The sequence below is a fragment of the Rhinichthys klamathensis genome, unplaced genomic scaffold (genome assembly GCF_029890125.1).
Source record: "Rhinichthys klamathensis goyatoka isolate OS25496 unplaced genomic scaffold, OSU_Roscu_1.1 h1tg000068l_1, whole genome shotgun sequence".
In the NCBI taxonomy this organism is placed as follows: domain Eukaryota; kingdom Metazoa; phylum Chordata; class Actinopteri; order Cypriniformes; family Leuciscidae; genus Rhinichthys; species Rhinichthys klamathensis.
The window spans coordinates 5712606-5736954 of NW_026606611.1; the positions used below are offsets into that span (position 1 = coordinate 5712606).

At 43.5% G+C, this 24349-nt stretch overlaps 1 protein-coding gene across 1 annotated transcript in view; it reads left to right on the top strand.

Moving 5' to 3' along the window:
* Window positions 1–23067, top strand: part of LOC130084889 (uncharacterized) — a 37371-nt gene extending 14304 nt beyond the window's left edge. The window contains exons 2-5 of the mRNA XM_056250420.1: window positions 15915–16123; window positions 18417–18643; window positions 18741–19408; window positions 23033–23067. Coding sequence (XP_056106395.1) covers window positions 15915–16123; window positions 18417–18643; window positions 18741–19408; window positions 23033–23067 — 1139 coding nt within the window. The remainder of the gene's footprint in view (window positions 1–15914; window positions 16124–18416; window positions 18644–18740; window positions 19409–23032) is intronic.
* Window positions 23068–24349: the final 1282 nt, after the last annotated feature.

Genomic DNA, 24349 nt, shown 5'->3' on the forward strand with positions numbered 1-24349 from the left:
TCTTTTTTTCCCCAAATAATTGACAATAAAGTAAACTTCAGTTGTAATGACGTATGCTTCAGATTCTGATCGTAATCAGCATTCTCAAAACCAAGAATGCAAAGAACGGACTTGTGTTCTTCGGGAGAAAGCTCTTGCTAGTTGTTCTTGGAAGAATTAACTCACAAGGTGACGAGCACACAGAACGCTGCTGACAGTTTGAGACGATGTGTTCTTGCTGGTATTGCGCAATAATACTCCCGCACAGACACCGTCTGCAGTACCCAAACATAACGAGAATTATTGACGATAACAGCCAGGCTGCAATGGTCTTTTGACTGTGGGGTAAAACGAGTCTGTGAGCAAACTGGCCGGTTGGCTCGCTAGCTAACTTAACACCCACAGGTGCTTATGGAGATTATCACCTCCGAAAACGTTTGAGCACATTTTCGATTAGCCATAAATTTTCGTAAAAATGCCAATATTTGAAATCTACACAGTTGATTTCTCGTATCAAATGTTCTCAGAAGTGAATTTAGTGATGAAATAGCGTACGTAATTGAAAAATTACTGTATTGACCTGCCTCTCCTTCCTCGAATGCCGAATTGAATGCTGGGATATTTCTGCCGTCAAGTTCACACAAGTTACCAACTGATGCATCCTCGGTAAAATGGGCGTGTTAAGAACACATCCGGGATTTTTAACCGTTCTTGCCAAAATGCAAACTTGTGTATTGGGACAGTACTTGGGCCACAAAAGATGACGTTTCACAAGAACACAAGTACAGACAAGAACACAGATTGAGAAAGGCCCATTGTCAGGATTCCAGCAGCTTCACTCACTCCTCCCACTCGTTCACAGTCTCCTGAGTTTTAATCACCATCACCTGCACCTCATCAGTTCACCTCCCTATATATTCAACTCCTCTTCACACACTCATTGTCTGGCCTCGTCTCTACATGACAATACAGACTATCATGCTACTTACCTGAGTTCCATCCATCGATCACCTGCTAACCTTCACACGGAAGTTCAGTCTCTGGTCATGAGCCTGTTCCCAGTGACTCTCCATCCGCATCTGTTAACAAAGACTCTGGTTCCTTCAGCTAAGTTCCATCCTGAATATTGTCTGCTCGCATACTCACCATATCTCTGTCTGGATCTGCAACCTGTAAATAAACACTTTTACTTTTACTTTTTATTTTACTTACGACCTGTCTGACTCCTGTTCCATCCGTGACACTGATATTTTGAAATTCATGCTTTGATCTAAGTTTGCTTATGGCTCCATAATGGGTTATGAGAGCGTTCTGGCCTAATGTACAGGATTTACATTGAATTTAAATGTGTGCCTAGTATGTGCTTGTGTTCAGAGGGAGTGTGGGGAGGGACACATCTCAGCTTTAAATAAATCAAATTGTATTTCTCTCTTTCATTTGTCTATTAAGTGTCGTGGCTTTTTTAAGCCACTGCCTCCCTCTCCTGGGGGCTGTTCCATAAATTAAGCTTAGAAAAGCGGGGATTAAACTCCAAAACTGGACTTGAATGAGCCTAACAAATAAGTTGGGGCTAAAGTGGTTCCATAAAAGGTAATTGAAGTTCACGCAATCTCACTAATTTGATCCAGGTTTATCTAGTCTAGATAATTGCGTGTGCACGCGTTTCTGAAGCAGCCCTAGAGGTCGATCGTGGATCAAATCGAACCACCATCAAACAGCGTAGGGCCTATATGTTGTGCTGTTTTATGCATTTGTGACATGTCCCCCCCCAAGCAAGAATCCCCAGTTTTAAATGAGTGGTTAGATTTAGTTTCTAAAGTACATTATGGAGAGGATAACATTAAATTAAGAACAAATGTATACATTTTGAAAATATATGTGCAACTCTAAAATCAAAGAATATTCCATAAAATAAAGGAATATATATTGGCCTACATTAACTACATTTTTATGTAACCTTCCCTTTTATTTCTAGTTATTTGTTATTTTATTTATTTACTTATTTAATTTTGAATATTTGATATTTAAATAATATTACTTGAATAACTATTAGGAATTATGTGTCATTCATTATAAGAGTTTGATATATGTGAATGTTATATTTTAATATTTATTTATTGTTTTATTTATATGTGTTGGTATTATCATAAAAGAAAAAAAAGTACAAGGAAAAATAAGGAATATTTATTGGGGGAAAATATGATGTCTTTAAAGGAACTGTTCATTTGTATAATTGTGTTAAATGTGTTTGAATTGAAAGACATAATAAAGTACATAAAATATATATATATATATATATATATATATATATATGAGACATTGTAGAGAAAGAATTCTCTGATAACCGAGGCACTCCTTAATTAAAATGTCTGCATTACAAAAATTACATGTCCTAAACGGACAACTTTAAAACGCCTTATATATGTGTCTATATTGTCTATATTGTAGCCTTATTTAAGTTGATTTTCTGTATACTGTGTATTTATAAAGTCCAATAATGGTATTAGAGACTGTCAGTGGTAATATCATTGTGTTCTTGTCGGTCAGTGTTGAGGATCTGTGTAACAACTGAGGCTTAGCCTGACAGTTAGCCTGCCCTGGACCAGGCTAGTTTCCCAGCATAAGTTGCCAGGGTAACTAAGTTTGAACTTTTTAAAGTTTGATTTATGAAACCGAATCTACCATAAAGAAGCCTGACTAACCGAAATAAGCCTGGCTTATACTCTAATCTTGGTTTATGGAACAGCCCACTGATCTAATGAGGAGTTAGTTCCTGAGTGAAATGCAACACTTTGGAAGGACTGAATCATCCATACAATTAGCCTTAAGTGAAATTCTGTCAATTAGTGACCGTCATAGTTACTGCTTACTCAAAGGGTGTTCACAGTTTCAGGCTTCAGTCTTTTTCGAGGTCAAATGGAAAATATTGATGGGAAGATAATTAAAAAAGATATTGAAGGAAAATGAGAACTTTTTATTTAATACTTTTATAAATTATTTGTATCTTTATTTTTGATAATTTTATATTTGTAGCTATTTATGATAAAAAGGCCTATAAGCATCAGCTAATATTAATGACTTATTTTCAAAGAATATGTCTTATTTCATTTTGCATGATTCTGAATTATCCCGCTAAAAGATTTTTTATTTTTGAATGCGTAAATTTAACAAAATTTTGAATATAAAATTTAGTAGTGTTTGCAAATTCTCGAAAACAAGAAATTTTGCTTATCAAATAAACTTATCTTGTTGTGTACATTTTGAGATTCGATATTTTTACTGGAAACAAGACAAAAATACGGTCTGATTATATATATACTGTATATATATATATACACTCACCTAAAGGATTATTAGGAACACCATACTAATACTGTGTTTGACCCCCTTTCGCCTTCAGAACTGCCTTAACTCGTGGCATTGATTCAACAAGGTGCTGAAAGCATTCTTTAGAAATGTTGGCCCATATTGATAGGATAGCATCTTGCAGTTGATGGAGATTTGTGGGATGCACATCCAGGGCACGAAGCTCCCGTTCCACCACATCCCAAAGATGCTCTATTGGGTTGAGATCTGGTGACTGTGGGGGCCATTTTAGTACAGTGAACTCATTGTCATGTTCAAGAAACCAATTTAAAATGATTCGAGCTTTGTGACATGGTGCATTATCCTGCTGGAAGTAGCCATCAGAGGATGGGTACATGGTGGCCATAAAGGGAAGGACATGGTCAGAAACAATGCTCAGGTAGGCCGTGGCATTTAAACGATCCCCAATTGGCACTAAGGGGCCTAAAGGGTACCAAGAAAACTTCCCCCACACCATTACACCACCACCACCAGCCTGCACTGTGGTAACAAGCCATGATGGATCCATGTTCTCATTCTGTTTACGCCAAATTCTGACTCTACCATCTGAATGTCTCAACAGAAATCGAGACTCATCAGACCAGGCAACATTTTTCCAGTCTTCAACTGTCCAATTTTGGTGAGCTCTTGCAAATTGTAGCCTCCTTTTCCTATTTGTAGTGGAGATGAGTGGTACCCGGTGCGGTCTTCTGCTGTTGTAGCCCATCCGCCTCAAGGTTGTGCGTGTTGTGGCTTCACTGCTTTGCTGCATACCTCGGTTGTAACGAGTGGTTATTTCAGTCAAAGTTGCTCTTCTATCAGCTTGAATCAGTCGGCCCATTCTCCTCTGACCTCTAGCATCAACAAGGAATTTTCGCCCACAGGACTGCCGCATACTGGATGTTTTTCCCTTTTCACACCATTCTTTGTAAACCCTAGAAATGGTTGTGCGTGAAAATCCCAGTAACTGAGCAGATTGTGAAATACTCAGACCGGCCCGTCTGGCACCAACAACCATGCCACGCTCAAAATTGCTTAAATCACCTTTCTTTCCCATTCTGACATTCAGTTTGGAGTTCAGGAGATTGTCTTGACCAGGACCACACCCCTAAATGCATTGAAGCAACTGCCATGTGGTTGGTTGATTGATTAGATTGCATTAATGAGAAATTAAACGGGTGTTCCTAATAATCCTTTAGGTGAGTGTGTATATATATAAACAGTGTTGGGCAGTAACGCGTTACTAGTAACGCGTTACTGTAACGCAGTTACTTTTGACAGTAACTAATACTGTAACGCATTACTTTTTAAATAGATTAACTCCGTTACCGTTACCATATGGCGCGTTGTCCGTTACTTTTTAAAATTAATTAGTTGCTGGAGCGGCTGAGAAGTGTGCGCTGTCATTACACAGTACGAGAGCACTGAAGAGACTGCTAGCATTATACAGAGCGAGAGGACACCTGAGGACACATAACAAACTCACTGGCTGAGTTGTTTACGTACACGTGAGGCAGCGCGAGCACGGAGATTACAAGCTGCACGGAGAGCGCTGAGCACTTGATGCGCATTTAAAACACAGACAGCGAGACGGTATGAATACAGAACACTTAAGTACACATTGCCATATCATTATAAAATAATAATTTTTTTGACTAGATGCTGCATCAGCAGAGAAAAAAAAGAAGCTTGCCGTCGAGTCTGAGAGGAATAACATTAGTAACGGCTAACTTACCTCAAGCGATTAAAGCAATGTGACAAAAACACACGCAGACCTGACCCACATGTTTTATGTCGCAATTGTTACCATCTATTTGCATTAGTTTATGTCCAGCTGGTCACTTTTATGCATTCATTAGCCGGCGAAGTTGTATTTTTAAAACTAGTGACGTGATTGATTGCTTACATTGATATGTTCATGCAGCCGACATCAAGTCTAATCAAGTGTTCTAAAATTTAAGCAAATAAAGTGAAAGACTGTACATGTAATATAGGTCTACATTTATGTAATTTTAATGCTCTGGCCTTTGCCGATATTTAAATATGGCCATCTTCTTTAAGCTTGAATCATATAAATGGCAACACTTTACAATAAGATAACAATTTTAGCATTAAATATGGTTAATAAATGTTGTAGAAGTATCATTCATTGTTAGATGTATTTGTATCTCCTTAGTTAATGTAGGCCTACTATGAATTAACAAGAATGATCAAGGTACAATTGTATTGCTCAAATATTAATTCATGCAGTAAAAACCACAGTGGTAAAAACGTATACTGTCAGCTGCATGAACATATCAATGTTGAGAAAGCAAACAAGTCACTAGCTTTAAAAATGCTTGTTTTGTTATTTATTTCAGAAATCCTTGATATATTCAGTTTGTGCTGGTCTGACTTAAATAAAATAGTGTTTAAAAATTACTTTCTGTTTAAGTCAGTTTTGTGTTTGTATAGACCATAACGCATTAAAGGGCATTAATGGGAACATTTAAGAACTTTCTTTAAAAAAGTAACTAAAAAGTTACTTTTAACAGTAACGCATTACTTTTTGGTGTAAGTAATCAACAAAGTAATTGAGTTACTTTTTGAACAAAGTAACTAGTAACTGTAACTAGTTACTATTTCTTAGTAACTAGCACAACACTGTATATAAAATAAAATAAAAAAGAAAGACTCTATAATCTCTATATGTTATTTGGTTGCAATTGAGTAGTGCCGTAATATGATCCACTCTGTGTGGCACTTCTATCGACCCTGAGAAATGTCAAGACTGTGCGGATGCAGTGAGAGAAGTATAGAGAATTAGAAGATCAGCTGACATTCTGCTAATGGAACATACTAGCCTCATTGCAAAAAGTACACATCTTTGAGAACAAAACAACTGGATTCACATCAGCTTTAGACACTTCACTCAAGCCTACTCATTATGCATTATGAAAAGTAATAAGTTATTAGTATTCATGCCAGTCACCTTATAGCCATCTGTGTAGAGCCCAGAGCAGATAAGAACATTCCCAGGCACAATAGAGATAAAGAAGAGTCTCCTGTTCCCATCCTCGCTTATCAATAAAATTACATTGTATGTTCTGTGACTGCGAGCAAATTAGATTTTTAAGAAAGTGTCATTTTTCAATTCTGCTGAGATACTATTGTATTACATGACAGTCATCCTCCAAACTATTAATAAACTGGCATTTCAGTTTCTTAAAGAACTCGTGACCTTAAAGTCAACATGAAATTAAAATTCCTTTTACATTTTCTTGCTGCATGTTACGGGTCTTATGAACAATTCATAAGTTCATGTAATTCCGAAAAGAAAGAAAAAAATTTGTTTTTCATAATCCAATCAGTTCCCAATGGACAAAACAAAGTCCCACCCAACATATTTTCACCATTGAATATTCATAAATCTAATAAAATTACAATTTAGTGACATGTTTCAAAACAATGCTAATGAGGTATGGAAAATAAGCTTAATTTAAGTCCCCCTGTAGTCAATAATTTTATCCCTTAAAACTCATCTTTGATCACCAAAATGACATATTGGAAAAAAAATGTCCTTGGAAAAAAATTCTTCATGCCTTAAAGCTTGAATATACACCCTTGCCTCATTTACTATACGCGGTTCTATGAATATGCAAATAAGCCCCGCCCCCACTTACTCACACCAGCTCAGAGATCCACTCGTTGACGATCACACATTGACGTGATTGGTTACAAGGTTTGTGACGTAAGAAACACCAGCGATTTCAAACCGCGTTTTTGAGACTCTCTTTGGTTCACTGCAGTTTTAAAGGGAAAAAATTCAATAATGGTGTTGACTTATGGATTTCCACATGGTTTGTCTTAAAGCATATTAAAAACACCACATGGACATATAAACAACACTAAAAGCTTGATTTTCACTATACAGGGGGACTTCAATAATTTCTAAATCAAGAAATTTATGAAATTATAATATAGCTTGTTCTATGCATGTTTACATTTTTTTTTACTGGAAAACAAGAAAATAATACTGATTAAGAACATATCCAATTCCCACCCCATTTCTTTTTCTCATTTAATATGCTGTTTCACTCTAGCCTGGCTAATGTCAGACCACGTCTCATTGACATTGAGACGTGGTCTGGGAACCACATGTTCATTTTCTCGTATTTGAGGCGTGGTTTACGAATTCGCAGAGCCGTTTATTGGGTGCTACGAATGTCTATCAAATGCGCCTGTACGTAGCTCATAGCCAATCGTTTCAATTATACCAGATGACGTATGTAGAGCGAAAGAAATTAGACGAGGAAGAAGACGATGGGTCAGAGATTTATTTGCGTTCTAAACTACTTAGAACAATATCTAAGGCTGCATCGAAAGGTAACTTCGCGTCTGCTGCCATGTTTGATCCATAGGTATAAACAAACTGTTTCGGTGTTTCGCATAGACGTCATCATCGTCTTGCTGCTCCCTCCCCGTTCTGTGATTGGTCCCCTCGCTGAGGCGAAAATTTGGTCCATGGTATCCAGACTACCTAGCATGGTGAATAAAATCACGCTGCGCAAAGGAAGTATGGGGAAACCCAGGCTAGTTTCACTCAGAAATATATCAGATTAATAAAGCAACAAAGTTGTTTTATGTTGAATTTAAATTTGTACGAGGGGAACATTCCACATCAGTTTTCATTCTTATAAAGAAAACATACATATCTTGGGCAACTGTTTCAATAGTGGGTGTCAGGCATCAAATCAAGAATCCATTTAGACTCATATTCATAAGTATTGACTCATAATGCCAACAAGGCACTGCTGAAAACATGATTTCAAATAATGTTGCACTGTGCATCTTGTTGACTCAAGATCAACCAAATGTGTTGTTGTGGTTCATTAATGATCTCTTAAGACATTAAACTAAATCAATATCCAAGAACCTTGATTTTAGCACACAACAGCATGAACCCATGTGTGGCTGATGCAACAGTTTTATGCCTTCACCTTACCTAGGACCTTTGTTATATTACAAAGAGATTGATTTTATTTATGCATTCTGCTTGTGCATCTCATTAACTTTCCATTACAGTTAATTTATGTGACAGTAAAAAAACACTTTAACTTTTGCAGTGTTCTGTCTTCACCTTATTCTTCAGGTACATTATGCTGTATTTTTGTTCTACCTGATTGCATCTTTATTCTTTTTAAGCTTGCATAAAGTGTGTAATTTTTCAGTATTAGAACACCTGCTCTTCCAGCTTAATGTGCTGGGAAAACTATAAACGTGCAATTTGTAGGCTAATTTTGCAGTAGTCTGTAACACTGTTGCTGCCTTTGAGTGGTACACATTGGCTGAATCATTGAGTTTGGGGCAGGGCTATCTGTTTGACAGACCGATGGTAGATGAGCAAAGTGTGCAGTGATACCAGTTTGAAAGCATCAATCTTTATTTTTCAATCGTGTTTGTTGCCGCACAGCACACTTCTCTTTTAAACATGTAGGAGAACCAAATGGCATATGCTTCTGTTCTCATGCTGCACAGCCACTAACTTAAGTTTATGTGTTTAAAGTCATCTTATTAGCATGAGATGCAACAAAAGCAATACGACTCCTGACCAACTTCTTGATTGGATTCAGTCAAATCCTCCCCACAATCGAGCTCTGGTGGCATTACTTCCAGATAGTTCTCGAGGACAAGACAGCACCTGTAACTTTCAGGAACTGCTGCAATTACGATTCGTGGAATAAAAGGTCAATCTTTGTGAACCGATTCATTGAGCAGAATCGCTCAAAAGAATGATTCATTCACGAAACATGCGTCACTATTCTTAACATTGAAATAACTTGAAACTACTTGTTCTCTTACGAGAGGTTCTCTCGTACTGCGTAATATCTTACGCTAGGGGAAAACCTCTTTTCCTCGAGATATTGAAGCCAAAAAATTATCCTTAATTTTGTATTAATGTAGAACGCATTGCAGCAGCAAGCAGACATAGGCAAGGCGGCTTAGCGTGCCTATTGGCTGACCTGCGGCAATTGCAGCAGCCTATCGAGAAGGGCCATTCAGTGACAGTCCAATGAGGGCGCTTCGCCGAAGCGGGCGTGGCCTAGCCCTATAAATACGGCTCGATGGGCTGATATAATCTGATTTTCATCTCTTCAGCGAAGCGTTCGTTCGCACCGCTGGATCCAGAGTGAGAAGCCGCGCCGTCGAAACAGCTTTCTGCGGGACAAGCCTCTGCAACTGAAGTCGCTGGCCTTCACCTCGCCGCCTTCAGCCGCCGTTCCTGCTACGCTATCCGGCGTACTATATATCCTTTACTCTGCTCTGTATGTATGTGTGTGTGTGTGTGTTCGCCCCGCGTCTTTTTAAAGATGCCATCCTCCTGTGGCTCGTGCCGAGCCCCACTCAGCGACAGGGACCGCCATGTGATATGCGTTTCCCGCCTGGGAGAGGATCGTGCAGCTCTCGCGCTCGCCGACGGCGGGTGCCCTCACTGCGAGCTATTGCCTATGGTGACTCCGAGGACTCGCCTGGCATACTTCAGCGAGACTGCACTTCCACCCGCTACAGTGCCGCGCCGTAAAGGCGCCGTACTCAGCGGGTCCCCGAGCCTTCTCCAGCCCGTGAAAGCTCGCCGGTTCGCCCGCCAGCTTCACCGGATTCACTCGAGTCGCTCACTGACGGATAACGGCCGCCGCGCGCCGCCGCTTCCGCCATTAATGACGACAAGATAGCTGCATCTGTAGAGAAGGCCAGCTGCTCTATCCTGGTGTCGGACAGTGAGGATTGGGCGAGCTCTGTGGACCTCAGGGAAACGGGCCAGCATCAAGACCGCGGCTAGCTTTCTTTACGTTATAAGAAAGCTACCCCGCCCTCGCCCCCCATGGGCGTGTGTCATCGGCAAAATGAGGAAAGAGTGTGTTTTAGTCCTGCCGAGGCCGGACTAATCTCCATTTCTCAAACATTTCTCAGCTCCTCTTAGTTTGAGCGGCTGTAAATGTCATTATTGCAGCAACGAGCCTGTTGTATAACACGCACGCCTGCAAATAAACGCTGACACACACAAAGCTGTGATGACACTCTCTTATCTGCTCGTGCTAATGTCGTTCCCCCTGTGTCTCAGTGGTGGAACTCAAAGCCTTTGCGCGAGAGACCAGTGTTCGATCCCGGCTCTCGCAGCAGATAAAAATTTAGTCTCGCCGCGGCCAGACTTCCACCGAAACTTTTCGCTCATTCAGTTCCAGAAAATGCGACTGTTCCAGTGTATTTTGCAGTAAGCAAGCCGGTACCACGGCCCGCTTGCCTGCACACAAATGCCGTTTCCACGGTGACCCAGATAAATCACATAAGCAGTGTATTTTCTGGTATTCCGGCCACAGCTGATGGTGTTATGAGTGTAATAAAAATGCCCACAACCCAGTGCTCATTTCTACACACAAACACAGCCCGCAAAAATGCAGGGCTCGCACAAACAAAATCGCCTCATGTCGATTGTGCAAATGTAGTGAATGTGCCCACGTCTCAGTGCCCACAAACACTACACACCACATGTCCCACGGTTCCTGTAAAAACGAAACCAACACACATTCAGTCAGCTCAGGCCGACGGTGTTTTTCAGTGCAGTAAATGTGTCCGCTTCCCCGCGCCCACATTCACTCACAGACATGTTAAGCCCCACGGGGCTCGCCCCGCTCTCTCTCCCTCAGCAAACTGCTATAAGGGATTTGAGCACGGCCAGGCTGCCCGTCGCGATCGGCGCGCCCCGCCTCACACACTGTAAACACAGTGTCTGCGTTACAGCACGCCGGAGCTCCCTTGCCGTCACTATGTCACGGCCAGAGCCCAAATCTTATTCTACCCCTAGCTATTCACGCGAAAGTGTGGGCACAGCTTCCCGGGGTATCAGAATGGGTGCTGAACACTATAAAAAGAGGCTATTCGCTACAGTTCGCTCGACGCCCCCGCCGTTACACGGCACGCATCGAATCCACGGTGAAAACAGAAGTAGCACATCTACTTCGAGCCGAAATAGCGACAATATTGAGCAAAGGGGCGTTAGAGCCCGTATCTCAAGCTCAGAGCGAAGGGGGTCTGTACAGCAGATATTTCCTGGTACCAAAGAAAGACGGGGGTCTCAGACCCTTTTTAGATCTAAGACATCTGAACAGAGCGCTTATGAAACGCCAGTTCAGAATGCTCACAACCAGCAAAATCCTCGCGCAGATTTGCCAAGGGGACTGGTTTATGTCAATAGATCTGAAGGACGCATATTTCCAGACACAAATTGCGTCACGTCACAGGCGATTTTTGAGATTCGCCTTCGAGGGCCAGGCATATCAATACACAGTCCTACCGTTCGGCCTGTCCCTTGCACCCCGTACATTTACGATGTGCATGGACGCGGCGCTCGCGCCTCTGAGGCTTCAGGGCATGCGAGTCTTGAACTATTTGGGCAATTGGCTGATTCTAGCTCGATCTCGTTCAGAGCTCATAGAACACAGGACCATGCTACTCGAACACCTCAAAAATCTTGGTCTCACAGTCAACTGGCCGAAGAGTTCGCTGTTCCCCAGCCAGGAAATATCCTTTCTGGGCACAGAGCTGAACTCGCTGTCAATGACAGCGCGACTATCACCAGAGCGCAGACTGAACATTCGGCGCTTTGCGAAATCCTTCCACTGCGGCACTATAGTCCCGCTCAGGAGGTTTCAGAAAATGCTGGGCCTCATGGCCTCAGCGTCATCAACACTCCAGCTGGGTCTGCTTCGCATGCGCCCACTGCAGTGGTGGCTGAAAGCACGAGTGCCGCCTCGAGCTTGGGCCTCCGGTCAGTTTCGCCTCTGGGTCAATCAGGAATGCGTCTCAGCCCTGAAACCTTGGGAGGCAAGGCAAGGCAAGGCAAGGCAAGTTTATTTATATAGCACATTTCATACACAATGGTAATTCAAAGTGCTTTACATAGAAGAAATTAAAATAATCAAAACAAATAAGAATAATTAAAACAGTTTAGAATAAAAAATAAAGTACAGAAAAAAAACAGTCGGACGAACAGTGGCACAGTGCTCATTCAGTAAATGCATAGCTAAACAGATGTGTTTTGAGTCTGGATTTGAATGTGACTACTGTAGGAGCACATCTGATCTCTTCTGGAAGCTGGTTCCAGCTGCGGCTGGCATAATAGCTAAAAGCAGACTCTCCTTGCTTAAGGCTGGTTCACATGGGACGATTTTAAAATTGTCGGCCGATTTTACAAACCTGAGAGACCCCACACACAGCGATAAAAAATCACGGGTCTAACAGTTTTGGTCGTACAGTGTGTGGTGCGCAGCCACACGGCAAAATCAACACATCACACACGAACCGATTTGACTCCCGAGCATTCCCAGGTCAGACGGAAAATCTCGCAAAATCCTTCAAAATCAAACGTGACTTCAGAGTAGCCTAAACAATCATGGCGGACGAAGAGGATGTTGAGTAGTTTGTAGTTTGTTTTTAACCGAAAAAAAACGTTATCAAAAGAAAAGTGCGGGATGCACGGGATACCATTGTGTTTAAACTTTATTTTTCAAAATGGATAATTTCTTGAATTTTCTAAAAAACGACATTTAGCCTACTTGTATTTTTAAAGTAAATTTTTTGGGAGGAAAAAGCTCAGTATAATATAAGCAATAAAATACTTCACATATAAAAAATTTATATAGGGTAGCCTAAAACAAAAACATTTAAAAAACTGTAAAACGTTAAGTTATATAAAAATAAAACATTAATAAATTATTTTTTGATAAACATTACTGTCTTAAGTGAACTCATGTATAGTCATAAATGCAAATAATAATTGTCATTATTATTAGCCTACATTTTGGCTAGAAGACGCTTTTATCCAAAAAAGGAACAAAGCAATTCGTCAGTCATAATACTGGTTAGACAATAATAATACAGGGCTAAGATTATTACAAATGACGCATATCCAGGGTTTGTGCGAGTGTGGAGCGCGCTCTGCATGACCAGAGGCGCGCGGGCGCGAACACTTGCGTTTTTCTATCAACAGTGGAAACAACTTAAAATACTCTATCATTTCTGGTCATACAGAAAATAAAAAATACATCAGTCGCAACTACTTTTATTTGTGTAAACTCACAATAACAAGAAAACGTTGTGCTTTTGTAAAATAAAAGAAAACAATCAGGCGCGCTTTCGTGGTCTCCGTAACTGGATTGCGTCTCAAAAATGAACTGAAACAAAACATAGCCTACCTATATATGTAGGCTAAAGCTTGAAATGTCAATTTTTAAACGAATAAATTCGAATCGAAAGCAAATGCAGTCTGATTATGTAATCCATATGAATTTCTCATCTAAAGGCGCATCCGCTTTACAGCGGAGATGGAGATATTTCCAGCCGATTTAAAAAATACTAGGCTAGTTTATTAATAAACAATTAAAATGCCTCGTTACTTTTTCAGACACATTTATTATTATTAGCCTATAAATCATCTATAGCCTAAATCAGCTCTCGTATGGTTCCAGAGACACGGGTCTTCACCACTAAGGGAAAAATATAATTTCCGCGTTTGGCCTTAGAAAACCAGTAAAATCTAAATTTTTTCCATATTAATTTGTGAATATTTTAAATGTTTAATTTAGGGACAAAAAGTCATAAACAAAAATCTGAAAATACGTCAATATTTATTATTTTGCGCAGCATTTGGAGTATAGCCTATGCATTTCAAATTAAAATTTTGGTGTTCAACTTTACGTTTTAGAAATATAACAACCGTTCATTTTTCAATTACGGGTTAAAAAAGGAAAAACGAATGGACGCAAAAGTACACGGACCAATGGGTAATTTTAAAGCTTGTTCATGATTTCAATGTGTTTAAACGAGAAAACAAGCCCAAAAACAATGGGCGTTTTTTTGTGCATTCTCGCGGTTTTTGACGAGGTTTTGGGCTGGAAAACCTTGCTGGCATCTGGGGAGACCACACACGAGGAGAAATCGGGCCAAAAAAATCCAACATGTTGGATATCCCCGATTTGAGATCGAGCGGTCCCGACGTCCTTCCGAGCAGACGAGAGCAGTCTTAACACACCACACACGACAGGAATATCTGATCAGATTATTTTACGATAATCGGAGCATCCTTAAGATTGTCGGAAGGGGTGAATCGGGGCTAAAATCGGCCTAATTATCCTGCCGTGTGAACCAGGCTTTAGAGTGAACCCTTGGTATTTCTAGCTGATGTGATCCTAATGATCTGAGTGATCTGTTAGGTTTATATTCAGTGAGCATATCTGCAATATATTGAGGTCCTAGCCCATTAAAAGATTTATATACCAGTAATAATACTTTAAAGTCAATCCTAAATGTAACTGGGAGCCAGTGTAGAGACCTGAGGACTGGTGTGATGTGTTCATATTTTCTGGTTCTGCTCAGGATCCTGGCAGCAGCGTTCTGTATGAGCTGCAACTGTCTTATGGTCTTTTCAGGAAGGCCAGTGAGGAGTCCATTACAATAATCCACCCTGCTGGTGATAAAAGCATGCACAAGTTTCTCTAAGTCTTGATTGGAAACAAAGCATCTAATTCTTGCAATATTTTTCAGATGATAGTATGCTGATTTAGTTATTGCTTTGACATGACTACTGAAACTAAGGTCTGACTCTAGAGACACACCAAGATTCCTGACTTGATTTTTAGTTGTTAGACCCCTAGCGTCAAGGTATGCATTCACCTTGAGAACTTCATTTTTGTTTCCAAACGCAATGACTTCAGTTTTGTCTTTGTTTAACTGAAGAAAGTTTTGGCACATCCAACTGTTTACTTCATCAATGCATTGGCACAGGGAGTCAATGGGGCTGTAATCGTTAGGCGATAGGGCTAAGTAGAGCTGTGTGTCGTCTGCATAGCTGTGGTAAGAGATTCGGTTCTTTCTCATTATTTGGCTCATTGGGAGCATATATAGGTTGAACAGGAGTGGTGCAAGAATTGAGCCTTGAGGGACTCCGCATGTCATGGACGTCCACTGACGAACGACTGGTACCAGTCAGGTGTAAACCTGGGGACTTCCTCGAGTGTGCAGGTAGTGTCCACGGACGCCTGGAGGGCAGACCGTTCTTCGGCCAGTGGTCAGAACGGGGGAAGCTCCTACACATAAACTGTCTAGAAATGATGGCAGTCGATCTCACGCTGAGGCGCTTCTGTCCCCGAATAAAAGGCCATCACGTCCTAGTCCGCTCTGACAACATGTCAGTGGTGGCCTACATAAATCGCCAGGGCGGTGTCAGATCCCGAAACCTTTGCAGGTTAACAGAACGCCTCCTGGTATGGGCCCAGCACATTTTTTGCTTACTGAGAGCAGCACATGTGCCTGGTCACCTGAACTTGGGACCGGACAGATTGTCCAGGAACAATGTTCCAGCAGGGGAATGGTCTCTGCACCCGCAGACGATCCTTCTGCTATGGGAGACATTCGGCAGAGCGCAGGTAGACCTGTTCGCGTCTCAAGAGAACGCTCAATGCCCGAAGTTTTTCTCCAAGAGCAGGGAAGCGTTGGCCCACGTCTGGCCATGCTGCCCCCTCTATGTTTTTCCCCCCATTTCGCTCCTGCCTCAGGTGTTGGAACGAATAAGGGAAAACAGATGCTCAGTGCTCCTTGTGGCGCCGCTCTGGACGTACCAAGCATGGTTTCCAGTCCTGATGCAGCTGACGAGCACTGCCCCTTGGCCTCTACCGATGAGGAAAGACCTCCTCTCCCAGGCCAGCGGTTCAATCTGGCATCCTTACCCGGAGCGCTGGTCCCTGCACGCATGGGCCATCAACGGGTACCCGCAAACCTCCCCGACGGAGTGCTGAACACGATCACACAGGCTAGAGCACCGTCTACTAGGCGACTCTATGCCTCAAAATGGTCGGTGTTTTCTGGATGGTGCAAAGCCCATGACCTTTCACCTCCAGACTGCGGGGTCAAGGAAGTTCTTTCCTTCCTTCAAGAGCTAATGGATAAGGGCAGAACCCCATCCACGCTCAAAGTATATGTGGCGGCCATAGCTGCGTTCACAGAACCTGCGACTGGCCGTTCACTGGGGAAAAATGATCTGGTCATCCGCTTCCTTAAAGGAGCTAAGAGGCTGAATCCTCCCAGACCCCCCCTCAGTCCCCGTATGGGACCTTTTCCACGGTTCTGGAGGCCATGAAAGGTGCCCCATTCGAGCCAATCCACTTGTCGGATATGAAACACCTGTCATTCAAGACAGCGTTTCTTTTGGCTCTCGCTTCAGTGAAGCGCGTAGGGGATCTGCAAGCGCTCTCAGTAAGCGCGACATGTCTGGAATTTGGGCCAAATGACTCAAAAGCAATACTCAAACCAAGACATGGATATGTACCCAAATCCCTCAATACACCGTTTAGAGCCCAGGTTATCTCCCTGTCTGCTCTGCCGGTTTGTAGCGAGGAGAGGGACCCGAGCTTCCTTTGCCCAGTCAGGGCATTAAGAGCTTATGTGTCTCGCTCGTCAGTTTTCAGACAGACTGAGCAGCTGTTCGTTTCGTTCAGCGGGCGTTCTAAGGGACTGGCCGCATCGAAACAAAGCCTATCCAGATGGATAGTCGATGCCATAGCGCTGGCATACGCGTCAAAGGGCCTCGAGTGCCTTATAGGCGTTAAAGTGCATTCCACGAGAGGCATGGCCTCGTCGTGGGCTTGGTCTAGCGGGATTACCCTACAAGATATCTGTATGGCGGCAGGCTGGGCCTCCCTGTCTACATTTATAAGGTTTTATAACCTGGAAGTTCCCGCCTTACAGGCTAAACTGCTGTCGGTATAAATAAGTATTATCTGCCCCGAACTTTGGCTCAGAATACTGCATCCGCTCGAGCACAGCTCGCGACCGACCAAAGCTAACATGGGCAAAATAAGACCTGTGCTATTGCACAGTTCAGGCCGAATGCTTCAACCTGACTGTGTGGAACACTTAAGTGACTAGCTCCCTTAGGATGCTAAATGTTATTGAGAATGATGCTTCCAGCCTCTCTTCTCAGACTCTGTGTGAGTCTCTGGTGATTGTGCACTATATGAGCCCCGGGCACCTGCCCTTGGGACTTTGGTGTCAGATCCCAGCACGCACGGCGTTTTACATTGTGTTCCCCTAGCGTAAGATATTACGCAGTACGAGAGAACCTCTCGTAATAGAACGTACTCGGTTACTAACGTAACCTCGGTTCTCTCTAGAGAGGGAACGAATACTGCGTATCTTGCCGTGCATGCAGTACGCTCTGGTTCGCTTCGGCGATGAAAACCAGATTATATCAGCCCATCGAGCCGTATTTATAGGGCTAGGCCACGCCCGCTTCGGCGGGAGCGTGACGCAATGGGCGCGAAGTGCCCTCATTGGACGGTCACTGAATGGCCCTTCTCGATAGGCTGCTGCAATTGCCGCAGGTCAGCCAATAGGCACGCTAAGCCGCCTTGCCTATGTCTGCTTGCTGCTGCAATGCGTTTTACATTAATACAAAATTAAGGATCATTTTTTGGCTTCAATATCTCGAGGAAAAGAGGTTTTCCCCTAGCGTAAGATATTACTGTCATGGTTCTGCCTTCTTATCTGTGTATCTTCCTAGTGTTGTGGCAGGACCATGACAGACTCATGTTTTGTGTACAAGCGCATGGCCAATTGTCAAGGCCATGTGCTTGCGTTGTCTCGTCTCTTAACCCCGCCCCCTTGTTATCCTGATTCAGTCTTGATTGCTTCACCCGTGTCCCCTGTTATGTCTTGATTAGTCTCCTTATTTATCCCCTTGTGTTTGCTGTCTTGTGTCGGTTCATTGCCAAACGTTACTTGTGAGTATCCTGTGAAAGTCTTGTCATTGAAGGTCTAGTCATTGTTAGTATCTCTCGAAGTGTTGTTTGTTTTCTAGTATTTTGTCAGTGTCGTTGTCTAGTTAGTCACCAAAGTCCTGTCTTGTTTTGCCCCCTCGTGGGCTTTGTTTTCCCTGTTTTTGTCAATAAATTAATGTTGAGTGTTATATACTGTCTGCGCTTGGGTTCATCCATTACCTTCTTAACAGAATGAACCGACCAGAACTGAACCCAGCAGACAGTATGTCCTCCCTGCTTAAGCGACAGTCAGCTGATCAGGAATTATGGTGGCAGTCAGCTATCACCGACAGCAAGTTGGGCAAGCTTCCTTTCCCTCCCCAGGGAGAGAGGTCTCTGAGGAGATATGCTCAGGCCGTGGAAGCAAGGAGGTTTTTCTTACCTGAGATCCTTGTCAACCGTTACCTCATCGCGGGTCTCAACGCTCCGCCTCCTCTGGCTGAACGGGAGAGGCTGGTCCACCGGCTGTCGTGGGACTTCGGAGTCCTCTTCCGCTGAGACTGCAGTCCCTGCTGTACAGCCTCAACTGGTCACAAGCCCGGCTACGGCCTCTGCTCCGCGACCTAGGAAGAAGAAGAGGAAGAGGGGAGTCTCTTACCCTCCGTCTCTTCCAGAGCCCGCTACTGCAAGCGCTGTTCCAGGATCTGCGGAGAGAGTTGCAGCCGATCTAGCCGCTAAAGATGTTCTGCAAGCTGTTTCTGCTCATCAGGAGATGCCGGTCATCATTGCGGCCAAGGCCCTTTCTAATTACCTGTCCCGTCTTGTCGCGATTCTTGAACCCCCTGTCTGTCCTGCCTTGTCCTCCGCATCCAAGCCTGTCCCTGTGAGCGCTGCACCCGAGCCGGTCGCCGTGAGCGCCGCACCCAGTCCTGCCCTGTCACCTGCCGTGTCCCCCGTCAGAAGTCCTGTTACCTCATCCTCCGTGTCCTCTGTGTCCCCTGTGTCTGAGTCTGTTGCTGCAGCATCCCCGACTGTTTCCCCGTTCGTCCCTGCCTCCACCAGCCCCCGGACTGTTTCCCCGTTTGTCCCTGTCGTCACTAGTCCCCGGACTGTTCCCCCTGTCACCACGAAACCCCGGACTGTTTCGCCCAAGTCTCGTCCTCGTGTGTCTTCCTCCAGACCTACCCTGAGTTCTTGTCCTCAGCCCTCATCCCATGGACCCAAGGCCCCCAGTCCTCCCATCCACCCTGGACCACCCCCCATGAACTCTGTTATTCCTCCACCTCCCCTGCCATGTTTGATGTTTCTTATGTTTCACCCGGACCCTATGATTGTTTATTCTTGTATGCCTTTGATGTTGTTTTTTATGTTTTGCTGGTTCTTGTCCCTATCTCAGTCGGTCTTGTCTCATGCTTGATGTTATTTGTCATGCTTTGTTGGTTCATGTCTATGTCCTAGTCGGTCTTGTTTTGTGGTCTCTCTGAGGAGCGTCTGGAATCCGCTCCTTAGGGAGGGGATTCTGTCATGGTTCTGCCTTCTTATCTGTGTATCTTCCTAGTGTTGTGGCAGGACCATGACAGACTCATGTTTTGTGTACAAGCGCATGGCCAATTGTCAAGGCCATGTGCTTGTGTAGTCTCGTCTCTTAACCCCGCCCCCTTGTTATCCTGATTCAGTCTTGATTGCTTCACCCGTGTCACCTGTTATGTCTTGATTAGTCTCCTTATTTATCCCCTTGTGTTTGCTGTCTTGTGTCGGTTCATTGCCAAACGTTACTTGTGAGTATCCTGTGAAAGTCTTGTCATTGAAGGTCTAGTCATTGTTAGTATCTCTCGAAGTGTTGTTTGTTTTCTAGTATTTTGTCAGTGTCGTTGTCTAGTTAGTCACCAAAGTCCTGTCTTGTTTTGCCCCCTCGTGGGCTTTGTTTTCCCCTTTTTGTCTTTAATAAATTGTGTGAAGAGCATTCAGTCTGCTTTTGGGTTCGTCAATCTGCATCCACGTAACAATTACGCAGTACTCGTTCCCTCTCTAGAGAGAACCGAGGTTACGTTAGTAACCGAGTATGTTTTCTTTTTCTTTCTTTCTGGGTTGGGCAAAAAAAGCAATTATTCGATTAATCCTTCGATTAAGGCCACGAATTGGTTTAAGTAAAAGCATGCTGTTATTGAAAAACCCTCTGATAACTAGTAAATAATAGTACTAGTTATCTGCTTCACCCGTTTTTAGTAAATAATAGTACTAGTTATCAGTACTAGTACTGATAATAAATAATAGTACTAGTACTCTCTCTCTCTCTCTCTCTCTCTCTCTCTCTCTCTCTCTCTCTCTCTCTCTCTCTCTCTCTCTCTCTCTCTCTCTCTCTCTCTCTCTCTCTCTCTCTCTCTCTCTCTCTCTCTCTCTCTCTCTCTCTCTCTCTCTCTCTCTCTCTCTCTCTCTCTCTCTCTCTCTCTCTCTCTCTCTCTCTCTCTCTCTCTCTCTCTCTCTCTCTCTCTCTCTCTCTCTCGTGAAGTATTTCTGCACAGAAATATTGAGGGGAGGCACAGTCATTTTAACTGACAGTAAAATGCCACCTCACGGGCAATGCACCTGAGAACGGGTGATTTATTGCTCCATTCTGCTAAAGCCTGCACTGCCTTTAATTAGAAAATACTGAGGAGGCAGTCGAGTGCTTATGCATCGCTTAGATCTCCACTGCCGTCGATGTGCACTGCAGCATCTTCTCTAATATGTGAAAATAAAGATGTAACGTCAGCCTCCAGCATAAATGTCCATGTGTTAATCAGTCACGCTCCTGGTGAGTGAATAGTGCCTCTCATTCATGAAGGAGAGATCACGTGACGGTGTCATAATCAATGAGCCGTGCTGTTTGCAGGTTTTATCTTCTGCCACTTCATTAGCAGTTTTGTGCCTCTAAACTACAAATATCCTCAAAGCAATATAGAAACCATTTTACAATGAAAGCAGGGTGGGTAACAAACAATGTTTTGTTGCCAAGTGAGCTGAGGCATATCTATATATACACTCACCGGCCACTTTATTAGGTACACCTGTCCAACTGCTCGTTAACACTTAATTTCTAAGCAGCCAATCACATGGCGGCAACTCAGTGCATTTAGGCATGTAGACATGGTCAAGACAATCTCCTGCAGTTCAAACCAAGCATCAGTATGGGGAAGAAAGTTGATTTGAGTGACTTTGAACGTGGCATGATTGTTGGTGCCAGAAGGGCTGGTCTGAGTATTTCAGAAACTGCTAATCTACTGGGATTTTCACGCACAACCATCTCTAGGGTTTACAGAGAATGGTCCGAAAAAGAAAAAACATCCAGTGAGCGGCAGTTCTGTGGGCGGAAATGCCTTGTTGATGCCAAAGGTCAGAGGAGAATGGCCAGACTGGTTCGAGCTGATAGAAGGGCAACAGTGACTGAAATAACCACTCGTTACAACCGAGGTATGCAGCAAAGCATTTGTGAAGCCACAACACGCACAACCTTGAGGCGGATGGGCTACAACAGCAGAAGACTCCACCGGGTACCACTCATCTCCACTACAAATAGGAAAAAGAGGCTACAATTTGCAAGAGCTCACCAAAATTGAACAGTTGAAGACTGGAAAAATGTTGCCTGGTCTGATGAGTCTCGATTTCTGTTGAGACATTCAGATGTTAGAGTCAGAATTTGGCGTAAACAGAATGAGAACATGGAACCATCATGCCTTGTTACCACTGTGCAGGCTGGTGGTGGTGGTGTAATGGTGTGGGGGATGTTTTCCTGGCACACTTTAGGCCCCTTAGTGCCAATTGGGCATCGTTTAAATGCCACGGCCTACCTGAGCATTGTTTCTGACCATGTCCATCCCTTTATGGCCACCATGTACCCATCCTCTGATGGCTACTTCCACCATGTCACAAAGCTCTAATCATTTCAAATTGGTTTCTTGAACATGACAATGAGTTCACTGTACTAAAATGGCCTCCACAGTCACCAGATCTCAACCCAATAGAGCATCTTTGGGATGTGGTGGAACGGGAGATTCGCATCATGGATGTGCAGCCGACAAATCTGCGGCAACTGTGTGATGCCATCATGTCAATATGGACCAAACTCCCTGAGGAATGCTTCCAGCACCTTGTTGAATCTATGCCACGAAGAATTGAGGCAGTTCTGAAGGCAAAAGGGGGTCCAACCCGTTACTAGCATGGGGTACCTAATAAAGTGGCCGGTGAGTGTATATATATAGACTGATTAAAATATATATATATATATAGACTGATTAAAATATTTAACCGCGATTAATCACATTAATGTCATCGTTAACTCGCGATTAATCACACATTTTTATCTATTCTAAATATGTCTTGATTTATTTTTGTCCCATTATTTTTTCACATTTTAATGCTCTTATCAACATGGAAAACGGCTTACTTTGTGCAAATGTTTTTTTATTGAAAACAATATTTGCATATACTGTGTTCAATTTCACACTAACATTCTCACTTGGAGCAAATAATCTCTCACACAATGTAACACTGTCCATCAATAAAAGGGTGAAAGAAATATTGACGAGGGGGCGGAGAATTCGCATCGTCTGTGCGTGTCCTTGGCCATCATAAAGATATATTTTAGACTAGACGTGCTCCGAAGATGATAGTTCAGTTCACATCGACAAAACTCTTGGTCTTGTCAATGGAACCAATTGGCAACTTTTTAAAAGTAAACTTTCCATTCAGAATCTTATTGGCATCCATTTCGGCGTCTCGCGGTCCACTCAAAACTTATCGGTTACCTAACGTAACCTCGGTTCTCTCTAGAAGAGGGAACGAGTATTGCGTAAGTTAGCTTATGCTACGGGTAAAGTAATCTTTTCTCGAGATATGAAGCCAAAAAATGATCCTTAATTTTGTATTTATTGTCCACGCAGTGAAGCAGCTTGCAGACCTAGAGCAGGCTGTCTAACGTGCTCATTGGCTGCCCTGCGGCAACTGCAGCAGCCTACCACTGAGCCCGGCGTGACGTCACGGCCAATAAAGGGCGCTTAGCCCGCCAGAATGGGCGTGGCTTAGCGTATATAAGCGGGGCTCGGAGGCTGTCTCCCTGGTTTTCATCGACTGAAGCGAAAGTAGCTCGTGGCGCGAGCACGGCAGGTTACGCAATATTCGTTCCCTCTTCTAGAGAGAACCGAGGTTACGTTAGGTAACCGATACGTTCTCTTACGAGAGGTTATCTTGTATTGCGTAAGTTAGCTTACGCTACAGGAACTCTTTGTCAACGCCGTGCGCGCCAAGCATCCACTTCATGAGTCCCAGGTAATCCCGGGGATTCCCAGCAACGCGGGAATCCCCTCGGGCTGGCACATGTACATAAGCACTCATAGGGAATACAGAGCGGCATTGCCGGTCCATATAAAGCATATAAGCATATTAACCCAATATAGTGCAGCTCAACCAGGAGAGCTAAGTCACGTGAGAGTTGCCTGCGCACGATCAGATCTGGACAGAACATACATCTCAATGAAAGCGCAGCGTAAGTTCCGCCAGGAAGACTCCATTGTTACGTCATGTATTACCTTCTCATCTATCCAATCGCGTTCTAATACGTGAAGTATAAAAGATCCTTACTTACACTTGTCTGAGTTCGCAGATGCTGACGCTTTCACTTTCCACCATCCTCCCCACCTCCACCAAGACGGTCTTCGCTCCATCCTTTCCACCACCACCAGGTCGGTCCCTTCCAAAACCCCAAGGGGGGGTCGGTTGCGCCCCTGCCTTCATCTTCAGGCAGGATATGCAGAATCCGTACCCTCGGATCGCGAGTTATGGACGGGGCCTACGCCAAAGAACTTAATTGCATATATGGCTTGCTGGGCTGTTAATAAAATGCATTATTGTACAGTATATTATCTCCCGAGTCTTTCTGGTAGAACTTATACTGACAGAAGTTTAGCCTGCAGGGCGGGAACTTCCAGGTTATAAAACCTTACAAAGGTGGACGGGGAGGCCCAGCCCGCCGCCACACATGTGTCATGAATTGAAATTCCGCTGGACCATGCCCACGACGAGGCGATGCCTCTAGTGGAATGAGCCCTGACGCCCAAAGGGCATTGCAGACCTTTTGAAGCATAAGCAGCTGTGATAGCGTCCACTATCCATCTGGATAAGCTTTGTTTCGAGGTGGCGAGACCCTTGATGCGCCCACCAAAAGAAACGAAAAGCTGCTCCGAGCACCTGAAGGGGGCGGA